General features: G+C 40.4%; 1 protein-coding gene and 2 pseudogenes across 6 annotated transcripts in view; 2 read left to right on the forward strand and 1 right to left on the reverse strand.

Annotated features, from left to right (window-relative positions):
- The window catches only part of LOC118712812 (glycine N-acyltransferase-like protein Keg1), a 40077-nt gene that overhangs the window by 5610 nt on the left and 16269 nt on the right, over positions 1 to 18198 (reverse strand). Inside the window, exons 1-4 of one of the 6 annotated variants that reach the window (XM_036426983.2) lie at positions 7559 to 7924; positions 3218 to 3313; positions 2092 to 2199; positions 70 to 196 (exon numbers count right to left, since the gene is read on the reverse strand). In XM_036426983.2, the coding sequence (XP_036282876.1) occupies positions 70 to 196; positions 2092 to 2199; positions 3218 to 3295 (313 nt within the window). In that variant the 5' untranslated portion in view covers positions 3296 to 3313; positions 7559 to 7924. Of the gene's footprint in view, positions 1 to 69; positions 197 to 2091; positions 2200 to 3217; positions 3314 to 3581; positions 3714 to 7558; positions 7925 to 18198 lie in introns of those variants that run through there. The other 5 variants (XM_036426984.2, XM_045577482.1, XM_045577483.1 and 2 more) reach the window with 5 other exon arrangements.
- LOC118713139 lies at positions 3806 to 5098 on the forward strand (annotated as a pseudogene).
- Positions 13860 to 16236, forward strand: LOC118713140 (annotated as a pseudogene).

An 18198-nucleotide genomic window follows, 5' to 3' on the forward strand; every position in this document is an offset into this window, starting at 1 on the left:
ATGAAAAGTGACTCTACAAGTATGGACATGGAAAATCCCAGCACCTGGCACATATTCCAGTACCCTTACTTTGAATCTGCAAATGTTGTTTCCAGTTGATGACTTCTGGTGAGCCAAGGAATTTATGACAATTCTTGGGGTCTTTGGAGTAGATTTGGTAAGTATTGGTGTAGTGATCAAGGTCATCTACCATCTCCTGTTTGGGTTGGGAAAAGTAGAATCAACCAAAATAATTGTAGTTTGTGACTGCCATACATTGTCAGTGTTCAATTATATGATGATATTTTAAAGTACTAAAATATTAGGTTTTCCTGTTGGTGTATTGCCTTTATTGAAGAATGATATATATTATTAGGTCAACTCAAGGACTTCTTTATTCAACTAACAATAAAGAAATATCCTGAATAAACTATTCCTAAATAAACTATTACTTTAAAATTTCAAACAAAAATGATCAACTTGGAATTCAACATTGTAAATTGGGTGGAGTGGGGTCTCAGGGAATCACCAGGGTGGAGCAAACAGCAATGGCTGTCAGTCAGCCCTGCACTGGAGAGGTCCCTTTGTTTCTGCGTCTTGCACCTCTGAGAAAAAGCTGCCCTCATATTCCTGTCCTGATGCTAGATAATCCAATTTCTCCCCATATGTGTCTGGGTCTCCCAGAGTCTTGCCCAGAACTTGAGTTCAGAGCAAGCAGCAGCTTATATCTCCCTCCTGATAAAAAGAGCAGGTGCCAGCACTTCCTATACCTCTGCACCCCTTACCAGTTCCAATGTGCTTTCTTCACTTCTCTAGTTGTGGAATTTCCACTCAACCAGCTTTTCCCATGGTTCTCGGTGGTAGTTGTTCTGCTTTGTAGTTGTAATTTAGATGTGCTTGTGAGAAGCAGCAAGTATAGATGTTTACATATGCCGCCATCTTGGTTCTTTCAAGGTTGGTATTTTTAAAAGATAGGAAATAATTTCCCCCCATAGATTAAGAGTTAAAAGTGTCGAAACTGGTTTGGCTCAATGGATAGAGCGTTGGCTTGGGGACTGAAGGGTCCCGCGTTCGATGCCGGCCAAGGGCATGTACCTTGGTTGCCGGCATATCCCCAGTAGGGGGTGTGCAAGAGGCAGCTGATCGATGACTCTCTCTCATTGATGTTTCTAACTCTCTATCTCTCTCCCTTCCTCTCTGTACAAAATCAATAAAATATATTTAAAAAAAATTTTTTTTAAATCACTTCCCCCTTAAAAAAAATAAAAAAGAGTGAAAAGTGTTTGATTCATAACAATAAAGATGTCAAGTCTGATTAATGTTGCTGTAATATCTTGAACCAAAACTCAGCCTTTTGTCTATGTCCTCAACATAATCTTACATTAGCACAACCTTTCATTGGGTGTCTCTCTTCCCATGAATTAGATGCAAGAAATAATGAAGGGTGCTTGGTTGTCAGCATCACCAGAATGCTATTTGGGGCCCTTTCTTGAAAACAAATTAAAACAATGAACGAGTATGAAAAAGTACCATATAGCCTGACTGTTGTGGCTCAGTAGTTGAGCATTGAGCTATGAACCAGGCGGTCATGGTTCCACTCCTAATCAGGGCACATGCCTAGGTTGTGTGATTGATCCCAGTGAGGGGCATGCAGGAGGCAGTCAATCAATGATTCTCTCTTATCTTTGATTTTTCTATCTCTCCCTCTCCCTTATTCTCTGAAATCAATAAAAATATATTTAAAAAAGAAAATATACCATATATAGTTTTAATCAGCTTTCCACGCATGTTACTTCTTTTTTTTATTAACTTTACTTTTCAATTACAGTTGATATTCAATATTATTTTATATTAGTTTTAGGTGTATAGCACAGTGGTTAGATAACAGTTATCTCATTAAATTCTCCCATTGCTGCACATTTTAGACCATGCTGTAATTTATCTCTGGATTCACCTGTATTCTCTTCCAGGTTTGGAAATTTTGAGGACAGGGATGGTTCACTATTCCTGGGATTCATGTCTCTTTGGCCAGGTCTCCCACATTGCCAATTCAGATAAACACCTAGCAAATACATACATAGATGCACATTCATTCCATATCTGACACCTTACCTGCTCCTGAGGGCGGACAACTACTGTATTAAAATCAGGCCACTTGTCCACCAGAGCCTTCAGCTTGAAAGGGTTTCCCTGGTTCATGTGGAAGATGGTCCCATAAACCTGCAGCATTATAAGAAAGTGGGAGGGTCAATATACAGGGGTTGGTAAAAGTAGGTTTATGGTTGTTCATCTAGAAAAAGATATGCAGGCTATGAGTATTACCATAGTTATGTCAACTCTGTTTCACATACTCACAACTATAAACCTACTTTTCCCACCCCTGTATTAGGAAAGAATGGTAAAGTAACTTGTTTGATCAGGGCAGGTATATTTCTATGAAATCATGGAATTTTATCATAGAAAGGTCTCTAATGAGTATTTCTCCCAAATAATTTTACATTTTAGTGTTTTTCCTCAATAAATGTATCTTTTATAAATATATTCACATTGTAAAATATTCAGACTAATAAATTTATGAATAAAAATCAAGAACTGTCCCATTATAGAATTTAATACACATTTAATGTAATGTATGTCAATTGCATCTCAGTTTTTATAAAGGTAAACAAATCTTTTAATAGATTGCTTACTATTATGTACTTGCACAACAAATTTTGCAAACTTAAAAAAATCACATAGATGTGATATTGAAATGTTTTTCTCCATTGAATAAATACATTCTAGTCATATTTAATTTCTAATAAATAAAAATAATTTTAATGATTTCAGAACATTCTATGACATGGATGAACAAACCTTATTTTTTAAACTTTTGATTTATTCACATGGAGTGGCAAAGAAAGTACAAAGAGGTTTCATAATATATCTCCCTTTCAAAGAGGTGATGTGAACTAAATGAAATGTAGTGTGAGTCAATTTCTGACCAGGTGATATTGCTCAATGTTGACCTATGAACCAGGAGGTCATGGTTTGATTCCAGATAAGGGCACATGCCCTGGCTGCCAGCTCAGTCCCCAATAGGGAGCATACAGGTAATAGCTGATAATGACTCTCATCTTTATTTCTATCGCCCCTTTCTCTCTGAAATAAAAATAGATACCTATTAACAGCTCATTCTCTTTCCCACTCTGTCACAGAAGATGCTACCCTTGCTTCCCTGAGATTGTCCCAGTCTCACCTTTAAAGACTCAGGCAGGCTCTTCCTCAAGGATTTTTCTAGCATCTGCAGCATCTGTGGACCCTGTAAGTGGAGCATCTTGGCAGGTATTTTAGCCTAGAGGGAGGACCAACAAACAGCCAGGATGTAAAATGTTGAACCCATAGTAACTAGATCCACACACCTTTACCTGAATCTTAGAAGGCAACAGGTAAGATAAGTCTGCCCTCTTCTAAAGTAACTCCCTTGGGGGAAGAGAAAGTAGAGTCACTCTAGGTTTCTAGCTTTATTCTGAAGGAGACACACCATAAAAGTTTTGAGGGAACTACCAGGGAGAAACAAGAGTAGCAGGTACTATGCTAATGCCCACAACATTCTTCAGTACCCTTTATTGGTGTTACCCACACTGAAGTCCTCAGTAACACCAAGGAAGGAGAAGATTAGCAGGAAGTACCTGGTTCTCTTTCTGAAAGGTTTCCCTTTACTTTCTGCCACAAACCTAAATTTTCATTTAATACCCATTTATTTTGACAAACATTATTTAAATATGCTAGTGAGTCCTTGGGAATCAGGTTGCAGTCAATGATTAGCCCAATGCCACCACTAGCAAGCTCTGTAATCTTCAAAAAGTTACTTACCCTCTTTATACCATGCTTTACTCATTAATCCTAATGAAAACACTCTCTACCTAGAAAAGTATTGCCTCTTTCCCATCAGCAAGATGGTGGGTGAAGAAGCTGAGAGGCAAGATACTAAGGAGAAGAAACCTGGAGCCAAGAAGGCTGATGCTGGTGACAAGGTTAAGAAGGTTAAGCCCTGCCTTAGCTGACTTGGATCAGTGAATAGGGCATCGGACTGTGGACTCAAGGGTTCTGGTTTGATTCCAATCAGGGGAACATGTCCAGGTTGCAGGCTTGATTCCCAGTAGGGGATATGCAGGAGGCAGTCAATCAATTATTCTCTTTCATTGATGTTTCTATCTCTCTCTCCCTCTCCCTCTTCCTTCCTTTCTGAAATAAAGAAAAATATATTTTAAAAAAGAAAGGTAACACCAAGATCAAGACAGTAAGAAGAGGAAACCCTATCCTGGTCAGAGGAATTGGCAGATATTCTTAGTTGGCTATGTATTTCAGAAAGACCATGTACAAGTGGAAGTATTCAGTAGCTAAATCCTGGATTGAAACAAAAAAAGAAGAAAGTTCTTTCTACTGTCACAAAACCAGTTGGAGGTGACAAGAAAGATGCTACCCAAGTGCTTACACTTTGCAAAATACCTAGACACTATCCCACTGAAGATGTGCCACCAACGCTGTTGAGCCACGACAAGAAACCCTTCAGTCAGCACATGAGAAGATAAACTGTGGGCCAACATCACTCCTGGGACCATTCTGATCATCCTCCCTGGGCACCATGGAGGCAGAAGAATGGTTTTCCTGAAGCAGCTGAGCAGGGGCCTTAATGTCTGCAACTCTGTGCCTTAATTAAGTTCCTCTGCCTAGAACACACCAGAAATTTGTCATTAGCACCTCTACCAAGACGGGTACCAGTGGTGTGAAAATCCCAAACATCTCACTAGTAATTCCTTCAGGAAGAAGGAGCAGTGCAAGCCCAGACACTAAGAGGGTGAGCTCCTCATCACAGAGAAACAGAAATATGAGAGGACAGAGGGGAAGGAGGTTGATTAGAAAGCCATGGATTTGCAACTTCTGACAAAAAAGCAAAGGTGTTCCTCAGCTCCGGCTGTCTCCCCTTTGTGGTTGCTCTCACCAACTGGCTCTATTCTTACAAACTGGTGTCCGAAATTTCATACAAAAACCTAACTAAACAGCTTGTTGGTTTAGAAATAAAAAGAATATTATAGAGATGATTAAATGCGTTAATACATATTAAGTGCATAGTAAAGTTTCTAGCATATAATAACTCAAAATAATTATTTTATTACTGTTATTAATATCATTACTGGCATCTAACCACACAATATTTCAGCTCAATCTATTGGATTGTTGTTGTAGTTGTTTTAAGAAATGGGGTGTAACTTTCACCTAGCCCACAGTGTGAGTACTTTCAGTGTGAATCGTGTCCTGAGAATAACACCAACACTTACATTTATGAGGATTAAATGAAGTAATCCAGGCACTGGCACCAAGTGAGTAAAAAAGCCCATGGGAATTTCTTAGTAAGTGCCTGATACAGAATAGTATTTATGTGTCATGATTATCATCATTCCCTGAAGAGAGCAGATAAAAGATTGTTTGATGTACTCAGCCCTTTAGTGCTGAGCTCTCTAGCTATCCAGAACTCTGGCCAGGATGTTCTCCTTTCTCCTTATTTCCTCCTTCCCCCCACCCTCTCTCTCTCATTCTTTCCTTTTTTTCTTTTTTCATTTAAGAAGTAGATCCTGTGGGAATGATTACTACAAAGACTTGTACAGATGGAACCAGTGGTGGTCACTTTCAATGGGAAAATATTTCTGGTTCCAAAGATCTCATATACTCTTTGGCACCTGATGTCTGAACAGGTTGAAATTGCACAACTAAATGTTCTCGACGTTTTCATGTGCGTGTGTCCTGCCCCACACCCTCAGTTGCTTTCCAGCCATTTTATTATCTCTAAGGCTACTTCTGAGTTTGGGAAGAGGACAGTCTTTGCTGGCATCATGATTTTTGTTGTTTCTTTTAAAAACAGCTTCAATACTGAATAATTTAGATGGACATAATTAAAAGCATGTAATGTGAACAAGTCTACAGATTTGACATGTTAATAAGCCCATGAAACCTTCATTACCCTAAGAGAGAGAACATTTCCTTCATCCTCAAGGTTTCTGAAACTTAAGTAGCTCTAAAATAGCTTATGTGAGCTTTCAGCCTTGGCAGTGGGAAAGTCCATAAATAGGGAGCTTTAGAACTAGTCTTCCCCTGACTGGAAATGTTTCAAAAGCAACAACGCAAACAAGGAAAATGAGTTGTAAAGAGTAGTTTTATAAAGCAACATCAAAAAATAGGAAAAAATAAGACACAGTTTCCTTTGTTACTGGAATGAGGTTACATGAATTATGACCTGTTAGTATATTATAATTGCAGGGATCCATTAACAAAAGAACTATGATACAACACAGGCATGCACAGGGACAGTATTAAAACAAAAGGAGAAGATGTAGAAGATGTAGAACAGAAAATAGTACATAGTTTTCTTTTATTATTATAATATATAAACTGTGCTTATACATATACAATATGCAATATACATGAGAATTTTAAGAATATAGAAAGTAAAATTTTAGAAGGTAAAATAAAATATTAAAAAAGTATTTTATAAGGAAAATAAAAATTCTACTATCCAGTTAATATGAATACATATTAACTTGAGAATATGTATCCACTTGTTTTTACACATTAGTTTATTTTTTATGAAAATAAGGCATGACATATATACAATTTTGTAACTTGTTTTAAATTTAAAATAACATATTCCAGGTCATCAAATATGTTTAAAAAATGAATGTTAATAAGCATCTATATATAGTGAATATATATTTCATTCTTACAAATAATAGATATTATATTTTTATTATTTCATTGCATGCATGTACCACACATATTTTGAACCAGTCTCCTAATATTGGACATTAAGGTTATTAACTGTTTTTCTCCATTATTTATAATTTTCTGTTGAATATATTCTGTAATTATACATATATCTATATTTATTTTCTTAATATAAAGTTGTTGGAAGTAGAACTGCTGGATGAAAAGCTTGTTTTTAATCTTAAATAATATTCAAATATACTAAACAAAATTTTAAATTTAAAAAGCCCATTTATGGTCAGAGCATTATAGATAAAATCTTTTAAATTACCCACACACACATGATTTAAATGAATAATACATTTGGTCTGAATATTTCCTCTCTGATTTACTCTCCTGGTTAACGTTTATCCAAGGAACAAGCTACCTGCTTTAGACTATTTCCCCAAGGAAAAACAAAACAATGTCTGCATAGTATCTCTCTACACTAAGTGCTAAATTAATGTTACTTGGACCAACAATCCTTTCTTGCCAATGTTACTACCTCTCCTTTAACCCGCCAGCTTCCAAAATCCCTTCATAACATTTATTTGTTCAGAATGGAGAACTGACTTAGTCCTCCTGAAAATTTTTCCACCATACATTTGCTGTGTACATAGTAGGTGCAGAAACGATGTCTCTCAACCACAGTAAATTCCCTTTACCATAGTCCAAGTATCACTAAATAAGCTCAACACTTGCCTTCTAAAACCACCAAGGTCATTTGTTGTAGGAGAAAAGGGGGGGGGGGGAGAGTTGTCACAAAGCAGTGGTTCTTTCCAATGAGATGAGTTCTCACCTGGAAGGTGAGCTCCACGCAGACTGGTCCCCAGAACAAATGAAAGGCAGCAGACTTTTCCAGAATGTGAAATCCCCTTTATCATTGCGTGCACAGCTCAGACCTGCAAAGGGTGATTTGGTAAAATTTCTACAGAAATCATTAAGCTGAAGCTCTTAATGTGGACCTTGCTCTTTAAAAAGCTGGGGGTGGAGGATGGGGAGGTGGAGAGCTCCTGTAAGCTGGTGTGGGATCCAGAGGCATTCAATCGTTCCCTTTGGGTGGCAATTTCAGAGAGCTGGTTCTCCAAGTTTGGGAATCTGGTTGTGTCCCAGGATTGGGTTCAGTTTCCTCATCTGAAGGTGGGGTGAGTAATGCTACCTATTCTTACTAGTTTCTGGTGTTTTCTTTCTTTCTTTCTTTCTTTCTTTCTTTCTTTCTTTCTTTCTTTCTTTCTTTCTTTCTTTCTTTCTTTTTTAAGTTAAATAAGTTAACATTTGTGAACTGCTATCAGAAGTGATAGTGAAGCATCCATCTTATATAAAAATTGCTGTTTGAAATTTTAACCCTGCTATTTGGCTTCTGTAAATGCTTGCTTGCTTAAATAATAAGGAAAATAAAACTACTCCCACTTCAAAGAGGCCATTAGACCTTCCCCAGATGAAATTATCAGTGTTGGCACCAGGCCAAGCCTTTGGTTGAGGGTTCAAGGCCCCAGCACATAGAGGCTGTTTAAGAACTTGCAAAGGGGGCCAGAAACACCCCACATTTGGAAGACAAAGAAGGTAAAAACATAAGAAGGGAAATTTCCTCCATGTTGGGGCCCAGAATTTGAGAGAAATTTTCCTCTGGATTCGCATGTAATAAATGTAACTCCATCTCTCTCAGTATTGCTTTGTTCTTCTCTGGTTTTCTGTAACAATAGTATTGTTCTCTCTCTTTTTTAAAATAAAGGATCTAGGTTCCATGAGTATAAGTTTGTTTCAACACCATGGAACTGTAACTTATGATATGTGTGTTTGTAAATTATGCCTCATTTTATTTTTTATTTTTTTTAAATATATATATATACTTTATTGATTTTTTACAGAGAGGGAGGGAGAGAGATAGAGAGCCAGAAACGTCGATGAGAGAGAAACATCGACCAGCCGCCTCCTGCACATACTGGGGATGTGCCCGCAGCCAATGTACATGCCCTTGACCGGAATCGAACCCGGGACCCTTCAGTCCGCAGACCGACGCTCTACCGCTGAGCCAAACCGGTTTCGGCTATGCCTCATTTTAAAAGAGAAACTTTCTGTATTAAACTTCCTGAGTATTATATGTCCAATTAAAAAAAAACTGTCCTTCTAATTAAATGCTGTTTTGCCATATTTTATAATGTATTTAACATTTATTTTGTTAGTACATTTTCTTTATTCTTAATTTTTCAATTACATTTGGCACACAATATTATATTAGTTTCAGGTGAACAACATAGTGAATAGACATTTATAAAACTTACAAAGTTACTGGTTCTAATCAGTCTAGTACCCATCTGACACCAAATATGGTTAATACAACATTGTTGACTATATTCCCTATGCTGTACTTTATTCCCAGAGTTTTTGCCTTCCTTTATGTTTGTAGGCCCAAGACCTGGAACTTTGATATTACTTTTTTTTTTTTTTTTTTTTTTTTTTTTACTAGATACCTGGAACTGCTGGTGAGAAATCTGAAGTCAGTGTGATTCTTAGTCTTCTGAACATTAAGTAATCTGTTCTGTCTCTCTGGAACTTTTAGGAATTTGTCTCCATCTCTGGTGCTCTGAAATTGCACAGTAATATGTCTAATGACTTCTTTTCACACTCAGTTTGAAGTGCATTCTTTCAATCTTAAGACATTCTTCACTTTTCGAAAAATTTCTGCTTCTTCTGCAAAGTTTGCCTTTTCCTCCTTTGAAATTACTGCTATAATTCCATTTGTACTGTTTTCACTTTCTGGAATGCCATTTAAGTAGATGTTCAAACTTGTCAGTGTTATTTAGTTCTCTTGTCTTTTCTTTGATATTTCCCATCTGGTCTTCATTTTGTGCTATGATCTGCTAGATCATCCAGCTTTCTAATTATCTGTCAACTGTGTCCACTTTGCTACTCAGTCTGTCCACTGGGATCTTTTACTAAAGTTGCATTATTTAATTTCAAAAATCTCTAAGTGATTCTTTAATACGCATGTAGCAGGAAATACTTGAAAGTCTTCTCCTTGATCTATTTCTCCTTCAGCAGGTGTGAATTCAGCCACAGGATGAGTCTGATGCCTCTCTCTTTTTTTTTTTTTTTTTTTTTTAATTCTTTAGTAATTCCTGATTTTCATTTTATCTTGAGTTTGAGGGTTCCTCTTCACACCTAAAAAAAAATGACAGTTGCATGTGCCTGGTATTTTGGGAAGATGGGATGGGACACATTGCAAGATATGACAATAGTTTGCCATCTTTTTGTTAAGACCCTCTGCTCTTCCAAGGGTCAAAGACTCCATTCCTTTCCATTCCCAGTATCTCTCCTCACTGACTCACACTAAACAATGCTTAGCAAAAATCAGAATGGAATCGATGGTCAACGTGCCAAGCCTTCTGTAATCTAGCTCTGATCAATAATAGGCCTGAGTTGGGTTTTCTCCAATTTGTGTGTTGACTTTAGGTTGATCCTCCCCTTGTGCCTTCCTAGCAGACATTTCACATGCATTTTAGATGGTGGATTCTTGCAGTTTCATTTCTCCCTAATCCTGATCTTCACTCTCTAGCTTGTAGGAATTCCCCAACACCACTGAAGCATTAATGAAATGCAACACCACTGAAGCATTAATGAAAAGCTCTTGTTGATGTTAATTTAATCATTAAATGAAGCTTAGGCAGATAATAACTAGGCTCCACCTGCAATATTGAACCAATTCTCTAACATGCACTTATACAATTCTCTTTATATCTATTTTTACAATGCATATATTTAACTACATTTTTGAAATGAGAAATAAAAACATAGCATGTTAATGTAATTTGCCCAGTATCTTCCAATGAATGGCTGAACTACAACCATCCTGACCTCCATTCCTTCCTTGTTACCACATTACCTAGTTCACTATATTTGGGCGTTTAAAGAAATAATCTGTAGTTCCACTACATGTAGCAGCAGTCACAAGTCACTTACACATACAGTGTGTTCTCTTTTCCCTATAAAACTAATTTTCCTCACACACTAGAGGCCCATTGCACAAAGATTCTTGCAATACGACTTCCTTCTCGTGGCTGCCAGCACCAGTTTTCCTCTGGCACCCAAGACTCGGGCCACATTGGAGCCAAGCCTTTAGCATTCAGGCTTGGCTTTGGCTGCAGTGGAACCAAACCTTCAGCCTTCACCAGAGCCAAACTTTCAGCCTTCAGTAGAGCCTCCAGTCTTTAGTCTTAAGTCTTCAGTCTTTAGTCTTTGCTTGGGTGGAGTCTTCAGTCTTTGATCTGTGCCTGCATATGCAAATTAACCCGCCATTTTTTGTGTTGGGTTACTTTGCATACTCACTCTTGATTGGCTGGTGGGCTTCATGGAGGTATGGCCAATTTGCATATTTCTCTTTTATTAGTGTAGATATATATGCCAGAGAGGGAAAGAGAGGGAGAGGAAAAATAGAAACATCAATGATAAGAGAGAATCAGCAGCCTCCCTCACATCTTTTACTAGGGATCACAGCCACAACACTGGCATGTGCCCTACCAGGAATCAAACTTGACCTCTTGGTTCAAAGGTCAATGCTCGAGTAGTAAGCCATGCCATCTGGGCCTTACGAAAGCTCTTGATAAAGTACTATTATTTCCCCCAGGCAAGAAATCCTTGATATTAAAACAAATAAGAAAATTAGCAGAGACAATTGAGCTCTGTTAGGTAGACTTGGGGTCTAGAAACTTTAAGACTTTAGATGGACATGAGGGTAAATCCTGAGGTATTCTGGATATTTTTCTACTATCTGCATCAAACAATAAAGCACTCAGCATGCTAAAACATATCCAAAGATATGCATCAAAAATTGCAAAGTCATCTTATTTCCCATAAAATATCTTATCTTCATCTTTAAGGATATTGGATTGTTCCTTTAAAAGAACTCTATATTAAGTTAGCATCCAGGAGCTTTGTAAAAGAAGCAACTTGGCTGGGACCTTCAGCTTAAGGAAGACTAAGAAATATTACAGATGTGAGAGGAGTTGAGAGTGAAATAAAAAATGAATGTCCTAGGTGAATGGCTTGAGCCTTTTCTAAAGCAAGTACATTAATCATAGACCAATGAATTCCTCACCAATTCTTGAAGAATTGAAATAATCAGAAAATCTATTTCATTTTTTTTTCATTTCAGTTACAATAATAAGGGAAGGTAACATGTATTGTGGACCAGACAATGGGATCTGAAATTTATATGAACTATCTTGTTTAATGATTTTAACAAGACAGTGTTAATAGGCAGTGCTATTCTCATTCTACATATGAATATTTTGAGATACAGACATTCTTATCTCTAACACTAATTTTTATCAGTAAAAAGAACTATGACTTCTCTGAAGAAATAATTGATTCTGTTTTTTTGCAGAGAGTTATAAAATAATTTTGAACCATTTTTTTTAAAAAATATTTTTTTATTGATTTTCACAGAGAGGAAGAGAGAGGGATAGAGAGTTAGAAACATCGATGAGAGAGAATCATTAATCAGCTGCCTCTTGCACACCCCCCACTGGGGATGTGCCCGCAACCAAGGTACATGCCCTTGCCCGGAATCGAACCTGGAACCTTTCAGTCCGCAGGCCGACGCTCTATCCACTGAGCCAAACTGGTTGCGGCTAATTTTGAACCATTTTATATGTAAGAAAGCAAGAAAGCTTTCAAACATTAGTGAGGTCATGTCCAATGAATTTAAGCATCAACAGAATAGGGGGTTCTATTGGTGAAAGTTACAATAATGGAGAGCTATGCGTGTCATTGAAATACATCAACTCTATGAGGCATTATGAGTCCATAATTACACACAGACAATGTGATATTGTTAACTGATTTATTGGATCATTGAAAAATGTGAAAATCAATTGATCCTATCCATAAGATAAGGCATTTTTAAAATATGGACCTTTATTTTATAAAATTGCAAATCCTTAAAATTACAACAATAACATATGAAACGCCACCCTCACTTTGCCTGCTGTGTTCCACAATATATCCTATTGATTTCATAAATGTCATGAGATCTCGTCTTTTGTGCTGGTGTCATGAGTGGAGTGTGCTCTCCTTTACCTGACCGTGAGGTCCTTTTCCCTATTTCAGAGTCATCAGCCTCTTCCTCCTCACTGACCACAGGTACTTCTTGAAGGTGCAGGGTTTATCTTGTCCACTGTAATCCTTTCTGCTCTTGACAAAGGCACTGAAAACTAAAAAACAAATGGAATCTTTCATGTGTGGAAGTTTCCAGCTTAGCTCATAAAGCACCTTGAAGAATGCAAGATTGTGTGTGCAGCTTACCTTGGGGTGTTATGAAGGGGGCTCATGACAAGTATTTGTAGAACTGGGCTGTTGCTGAGGAGCATAGACAGAATATGTGCCCTTAAATGTGGGATCAAGAGGACAGCAAAGACGTCACTCTGAATAGAAAAGATCCTTTAGGTCAGATTTCAAATAACCCAGTTGAATATACATTTTGAGCAAGACTTATCACTCAAAGGTCTGTGCTTTTCCACTGCATAACACTTAATAGCTGAAGATTTTTTCCACATTTATTAAAAAAGAATCTCAGGTGCACTCTAGTTGTCAGGTTTCATGTCAAAGTTTTAAAAGGATAGTTTGGTTTTTGGCTATTGTACTGTTTAATGGCAATGTTTATGTAAGTTTTGAGAATTTTTTGTGATGGCATAGTTATTAGGCTAAGTAAAGTAAGTCAGATAAAGAAAGGCAAATACCACACAATTTCAACTCTATGTGGAATCTAAAGAACAAAATAAATGAGCAAACAAAATAAAACAAACTCATAGATAAAAAGAACAAACTGATGTTTGTCAGATGGGAGGGTCAGAAGGTAGGTGGAAAAGGTGAAGAAATTGAGAAATACAAATTGACAGTTACAACATAATCATAAGGATTTAAATTATAGTATAGGGAATCTATCATCTATCTATCTATCTATCTATCTATCTATCTATCTATCTATCTATTATCTATCTATCTATAAAAACCAGTGGCCATGATGACCAGGATGGTCAAACAATCAGTCCATCCCCCTATACCTCAGGCTCCGATTGATCAGAAGATGGCTAAAGAAGGAACCGGGGTTTCTCAGGTTCTGATCAATCAGTGGCAGTGCCAACTACCAAGTGGCTGGAAGGCAGACCTTTTGATCCCTAATATTAGCTCTCAGACTCCAAAAAATCAGTGGCAGAGATGCGGTGGAACTGGGCACTGGCACCCTTAGTAGTCCTGCAGGTTCAATCAACAGAGGACAGGCCAGGCACCAAAGGATCAGCCGCTACCACAATTTTCACGGTACTGTCAGATTCATGGAAATTGGCCTTGGGCAATGCATCTGCCTCCCCTCCCTAAACACTGCAGAAGGAAGAAAGAATGCTGCCAGCAGTGCCATGGGCAACCAGCAGTGCCTACTCTCCCTGTGCTTCCTTCAGGTCACTTGAGCCGGCCCCCACCGTCCCCACTCAGATGAAGTGTGAGTACTGCACAAGGAAGGAATGTAGTGAAAAACAAAAACTGATGACCAAGAGAATGTTGTAGTCAATGTCTGGAGTCCGGCTCAGGAGAAGGAAGAATTCCATAGTTGGCCAATGCAAGATGTCTTTGAGTGACTGCCTGGTGTGTGACAGTTGTGTGACCACAGAGGATGGAGTCCAAGTTTCTCAGCAGAACACGAAGATGTTCTTCCCTGTTCTGAACCTTAATAAGACATGAGATACTTCACACCACAAGGTTAAGGTGACCAGACGTCCCGCTTTTGGCGGGACAGTCCCGATTTTTAACAAGTTGTCCCGCGTCCCGAGGCATTTAAAAAAAGTCCCAATCTTTCAAAAAATCGGGACTTTTTTAAAACGCCACAGGACACTGGACAAATGGTTAAAAATCGGGACTATCTTGCCAAAAGCGGGACATCTGGTCACCTTACACAAGGTGCTGGCAGTGTCCATGTGTTCTCAGTCTCTGCCACCTTTTGCTGGTAAATTCAGCCTCCGTGTCACTGATGGGTCCAGAAGGCTCGTGGCTTCCTCAAAGGCCTTGGGGAACACTGTCTTTGACATGAAGATAGCTGCAGATTTCAGCATCCAGGAGAGTCAGAAGGAATTTGTGCATTGATACTGCCAGCACCGTGAGGAAGAGCCCTGGCTACCCTTGCTGACCTTCACCTACCCTAGCTTCGTCTGATATGCAGAGCCTGTGCCTGGTCACCTCATCACCACCCCCCACCTCTGTATAGCCAAGTATCCCCAGAAGATCATGGCCTTTCTGATGAAGGATCAATTCTCCAGACTGCAAAACCTGTTCCCAGATAAGATTTTGCAAGTCACTGTGGCCCCGTGTTATGACACTAAACTGAAAGTGCTTCAAGAAGTTCCCACAGCTTTGCATAGTTCCTGGGGATGTTGACTGAGTGTTAACCTCAGGTGAAATTGTCCTGAAAATAGAGCAAAGTGACCTCGCCTCGAATGACACTGGCATGGACACTCTGTTTGCAGGCATGAAGGAGGAGCAGTTGAAGTTCCACAAGATTGTCAGCTCCAACAAGTACCTGGGGCACATCTTCAGGCACATGGCCAAGGAGCTGTTCAGTGAAGACGTGGGGGTGCTCACCTACCACACCCTGAGTTACAAAGACTTCCAGGAGGACACCCTTGAAAGGGATGGTGAGGTTCTGCTATGCTTTGAGGCTGCTATCGCTTTTGGAACATCCAGAAGTGGTACTGAAGCTGTAAAGGGGAAAGTTCCCCTGCCACTTTGTGGAGGTCGTGACCTGCACTACGGATGCCTAAGCAGCAGGGGTCAGACCTAGGGAGAGGGCAGGCATACAGATAGGGCGTGTTGTAGCAAATTGAAGGCATCTATGCTGCCAACCAGCGCCCATGTGAAGGAGCAGTACCAGCTGGCAGGGTGACATCTCCCCATGGGCCCAGGCAGCCCTGCACAATGCCTAGGAGGGCTAAGGGAAGCCTGCCAAGACATCAAGTGGTAAAGGTCCAGCAGATGCCCAGCCTACAGGCCACCTGAGGAGGGGTTTCAGACTCGTGAAGGAAATGCTTATTGTCATTGCCTTGATTTTCAGAATTCCCTGCTCCCCATCTGTCAACTCCCTCCCTCTGAGTGGAGCTATTGTGGTCACATGGGTGCAACTAATATTGTATCTTGAGAAGATTGCCCTAATGTATGTATCCTTTTATCCAATAATGAAAAAATCCCAAAGAACCAGAATGGAGAAAATCTACTGTCCTTAGGCTTAAAAAACACCCTGGAAATATCTGGCTAAGAGCTGAAACTTGGTTCTGTCCATATGCCTCAGAGAGATTGGATGAGTACATGGCCCGGTTTGGCCCTGACTTTAGTCACTTACGTTACTCTTAAAGGTGTCTTTGCCACAATGTGAATGAATTGTCGCTTTTTGGAATAGGGGCTTATATGAAATTCTGCATTCCCAACTTTTCTTGAAACAGATGTATGTTCTACAGGTGTGGCCACTATCCTGAGACCAGGTCCTGTTGCTTAGAATCAGGGGGTAACTGGAGTGGAGCCCCCTCCCCTTGCCCTCTTACATTCAGGGATTGAGCTGAACTCACTTTGGGGGAGGCCTGGCAAGTGTGACAGGTGTCACAGATGCAAGGATAGAGAATGGAGAGGCAGACACTCTGCTTAGTCCCTGCCTGGGTGGGGTCAGGCAGGTTAAGACTGACCAGCCCACACCACAATTGGGTGAAGTAGTGTCCTCTGTGTCCACCTCTCACCCCATGGGCCTGGCCACTTCATTCAGCTTTGGGCAGCCCTCTGCATTCCACAACATTGCACTCCGCACTTACATGCTATTCGCCCTAAATGAGAAGGAAGAAAGCAGTTGGCCCACAAAAAAACTACACGGAAAGATGGGGCTTACATCTGGTGAGCACAGGGACGGTGGGAGGAGCCTCTCCTGCCTCTGTGGCAGCACTAAGGACCAGTGAGCCAAATGGTAAGATGCAGAGAGCAGATGGGCGGTAAGGAGGGGTCCTGTACTGTGAGAGGAATTTCCAACTGTTGGCTTAGGCCCGTTTTCCTGGGGCTAATGGGCCTAAGATGACAGATGGACTTCCCCTGAGGGGTCCCAGACAGCGAGAGGGTGCAGGCCAGGTTGATGGACACCTTACAGTGCACAAATTTTGTGCACTGCGCCTCTAGTCCTATATAATAAAACCCTAATATGCAAATTGACTGAGTGGTGAAATGACAACTTTATAACAAGCACTGACCACCAGGGGGCAGAAGCTCAATGCAGCAGCTGCCCCTTGGTAATTAGTACACTTCCACAGGGAAATTGCCACTCAGCCAGAAGCCAGGCTCATTGCTGGCGAGCACAGTGGCAGTGGTGGGAGCCTCTCTTGCTTTTGCAGCAGCACTAAGGACAAATTGGGCATCCCTCAAGGGGTCCCAAACTGCAAGAGGGCACAGGCCAGGCTGAGGGCCCCCCCAACTCAGTGCACAACTGTCATCCACTGGGCCTCTAGTATAGTAAAAAATCTATATATAAAAAAGCTTATGTGACTGTTAGAACTGAATGACTGGACTGACTGGTTGACTAGTCACTATGATGCACACTGACCATCAGGGGGCAGACGCCCAATGCAGGAGCTTCCCCCTGGTGGTCAGTGTGCACCCACAGCCAACCTCTCATGGCCCCTACACCCAGCTGACTAACCTCCCACAGTCCCTCCCCGCTACCAGCCAGCCCCCAGATAGGCCCTGATGGGGTTGTTGGCTGGCCAAAATTCCAGGGTCCCTCCTTCTGGCCTGCAGGCCACCCTATGGACCTCAATCTCCAGCTAGGCCGAGGGTTCCCACCCATGCACGAATTTGTGCACTGGGCTTTTAGTATTGTAATAACTATGTATGGAGCAAGGTAGGAACTAAACTTATTGGGGAAACCATGTTGGAAATTACATAGTAACTATCTAACTATTATCCTATATAATAAAGAGCTAATATTCTAATTAGACTGGAAGGCAGAACAGCCTTCTGGAATGGCCTGTGAGAACTACCAGTGGGTGGGTTTTGGGGTCAGCAAGCTGGTGCTGCCAGGCCAGCCATGGAGGTCCCAGCATCCCCTGCTTCTGCAAAGGTGGTGGGAGAGGCAGAGGCATGGGTCTCGGCCTGGTTTCTGGCCTTCTGAGGAGTCGGCTGCAAAAGAGCTGGCCTGGGCAGCATTGGACATCCCATGAGAGCTCCCATGCTGCCAGATGTCTGACTGACAGCTAGGCCTGATCCCCTGGGAAGTGTGCCTAAGCCATCCCCAAGAGGTGCCAGACTGCAAGAGGGTGTAGGACAGGCTGAGAGACCCCCAAGTACATGAATTTTCATGCACTGGACCTCTAGAAATATATAGATGCAGTGAATATAATATATTGAAGGTCTATTTAACTGAAA

The sequence above is a fragment of the Pipistrellus kuhlii genome, unplaced genomic scaffold (genome assembly GCF_014108245.1).
Source record: "Pipistrellus kuhlii isolate mPipKuh1 unplaced genomic scaffold, mPipKuh1.p scaffold_m20_p_9, whole genome shotgun sequence".
Lineage (NCBI taxonomy): Eukaryota > Metazoa > Chordata > Mammalia > Chiroptera > Vespertilionidae > Pipistrellus > Pipistrellus kuhlii.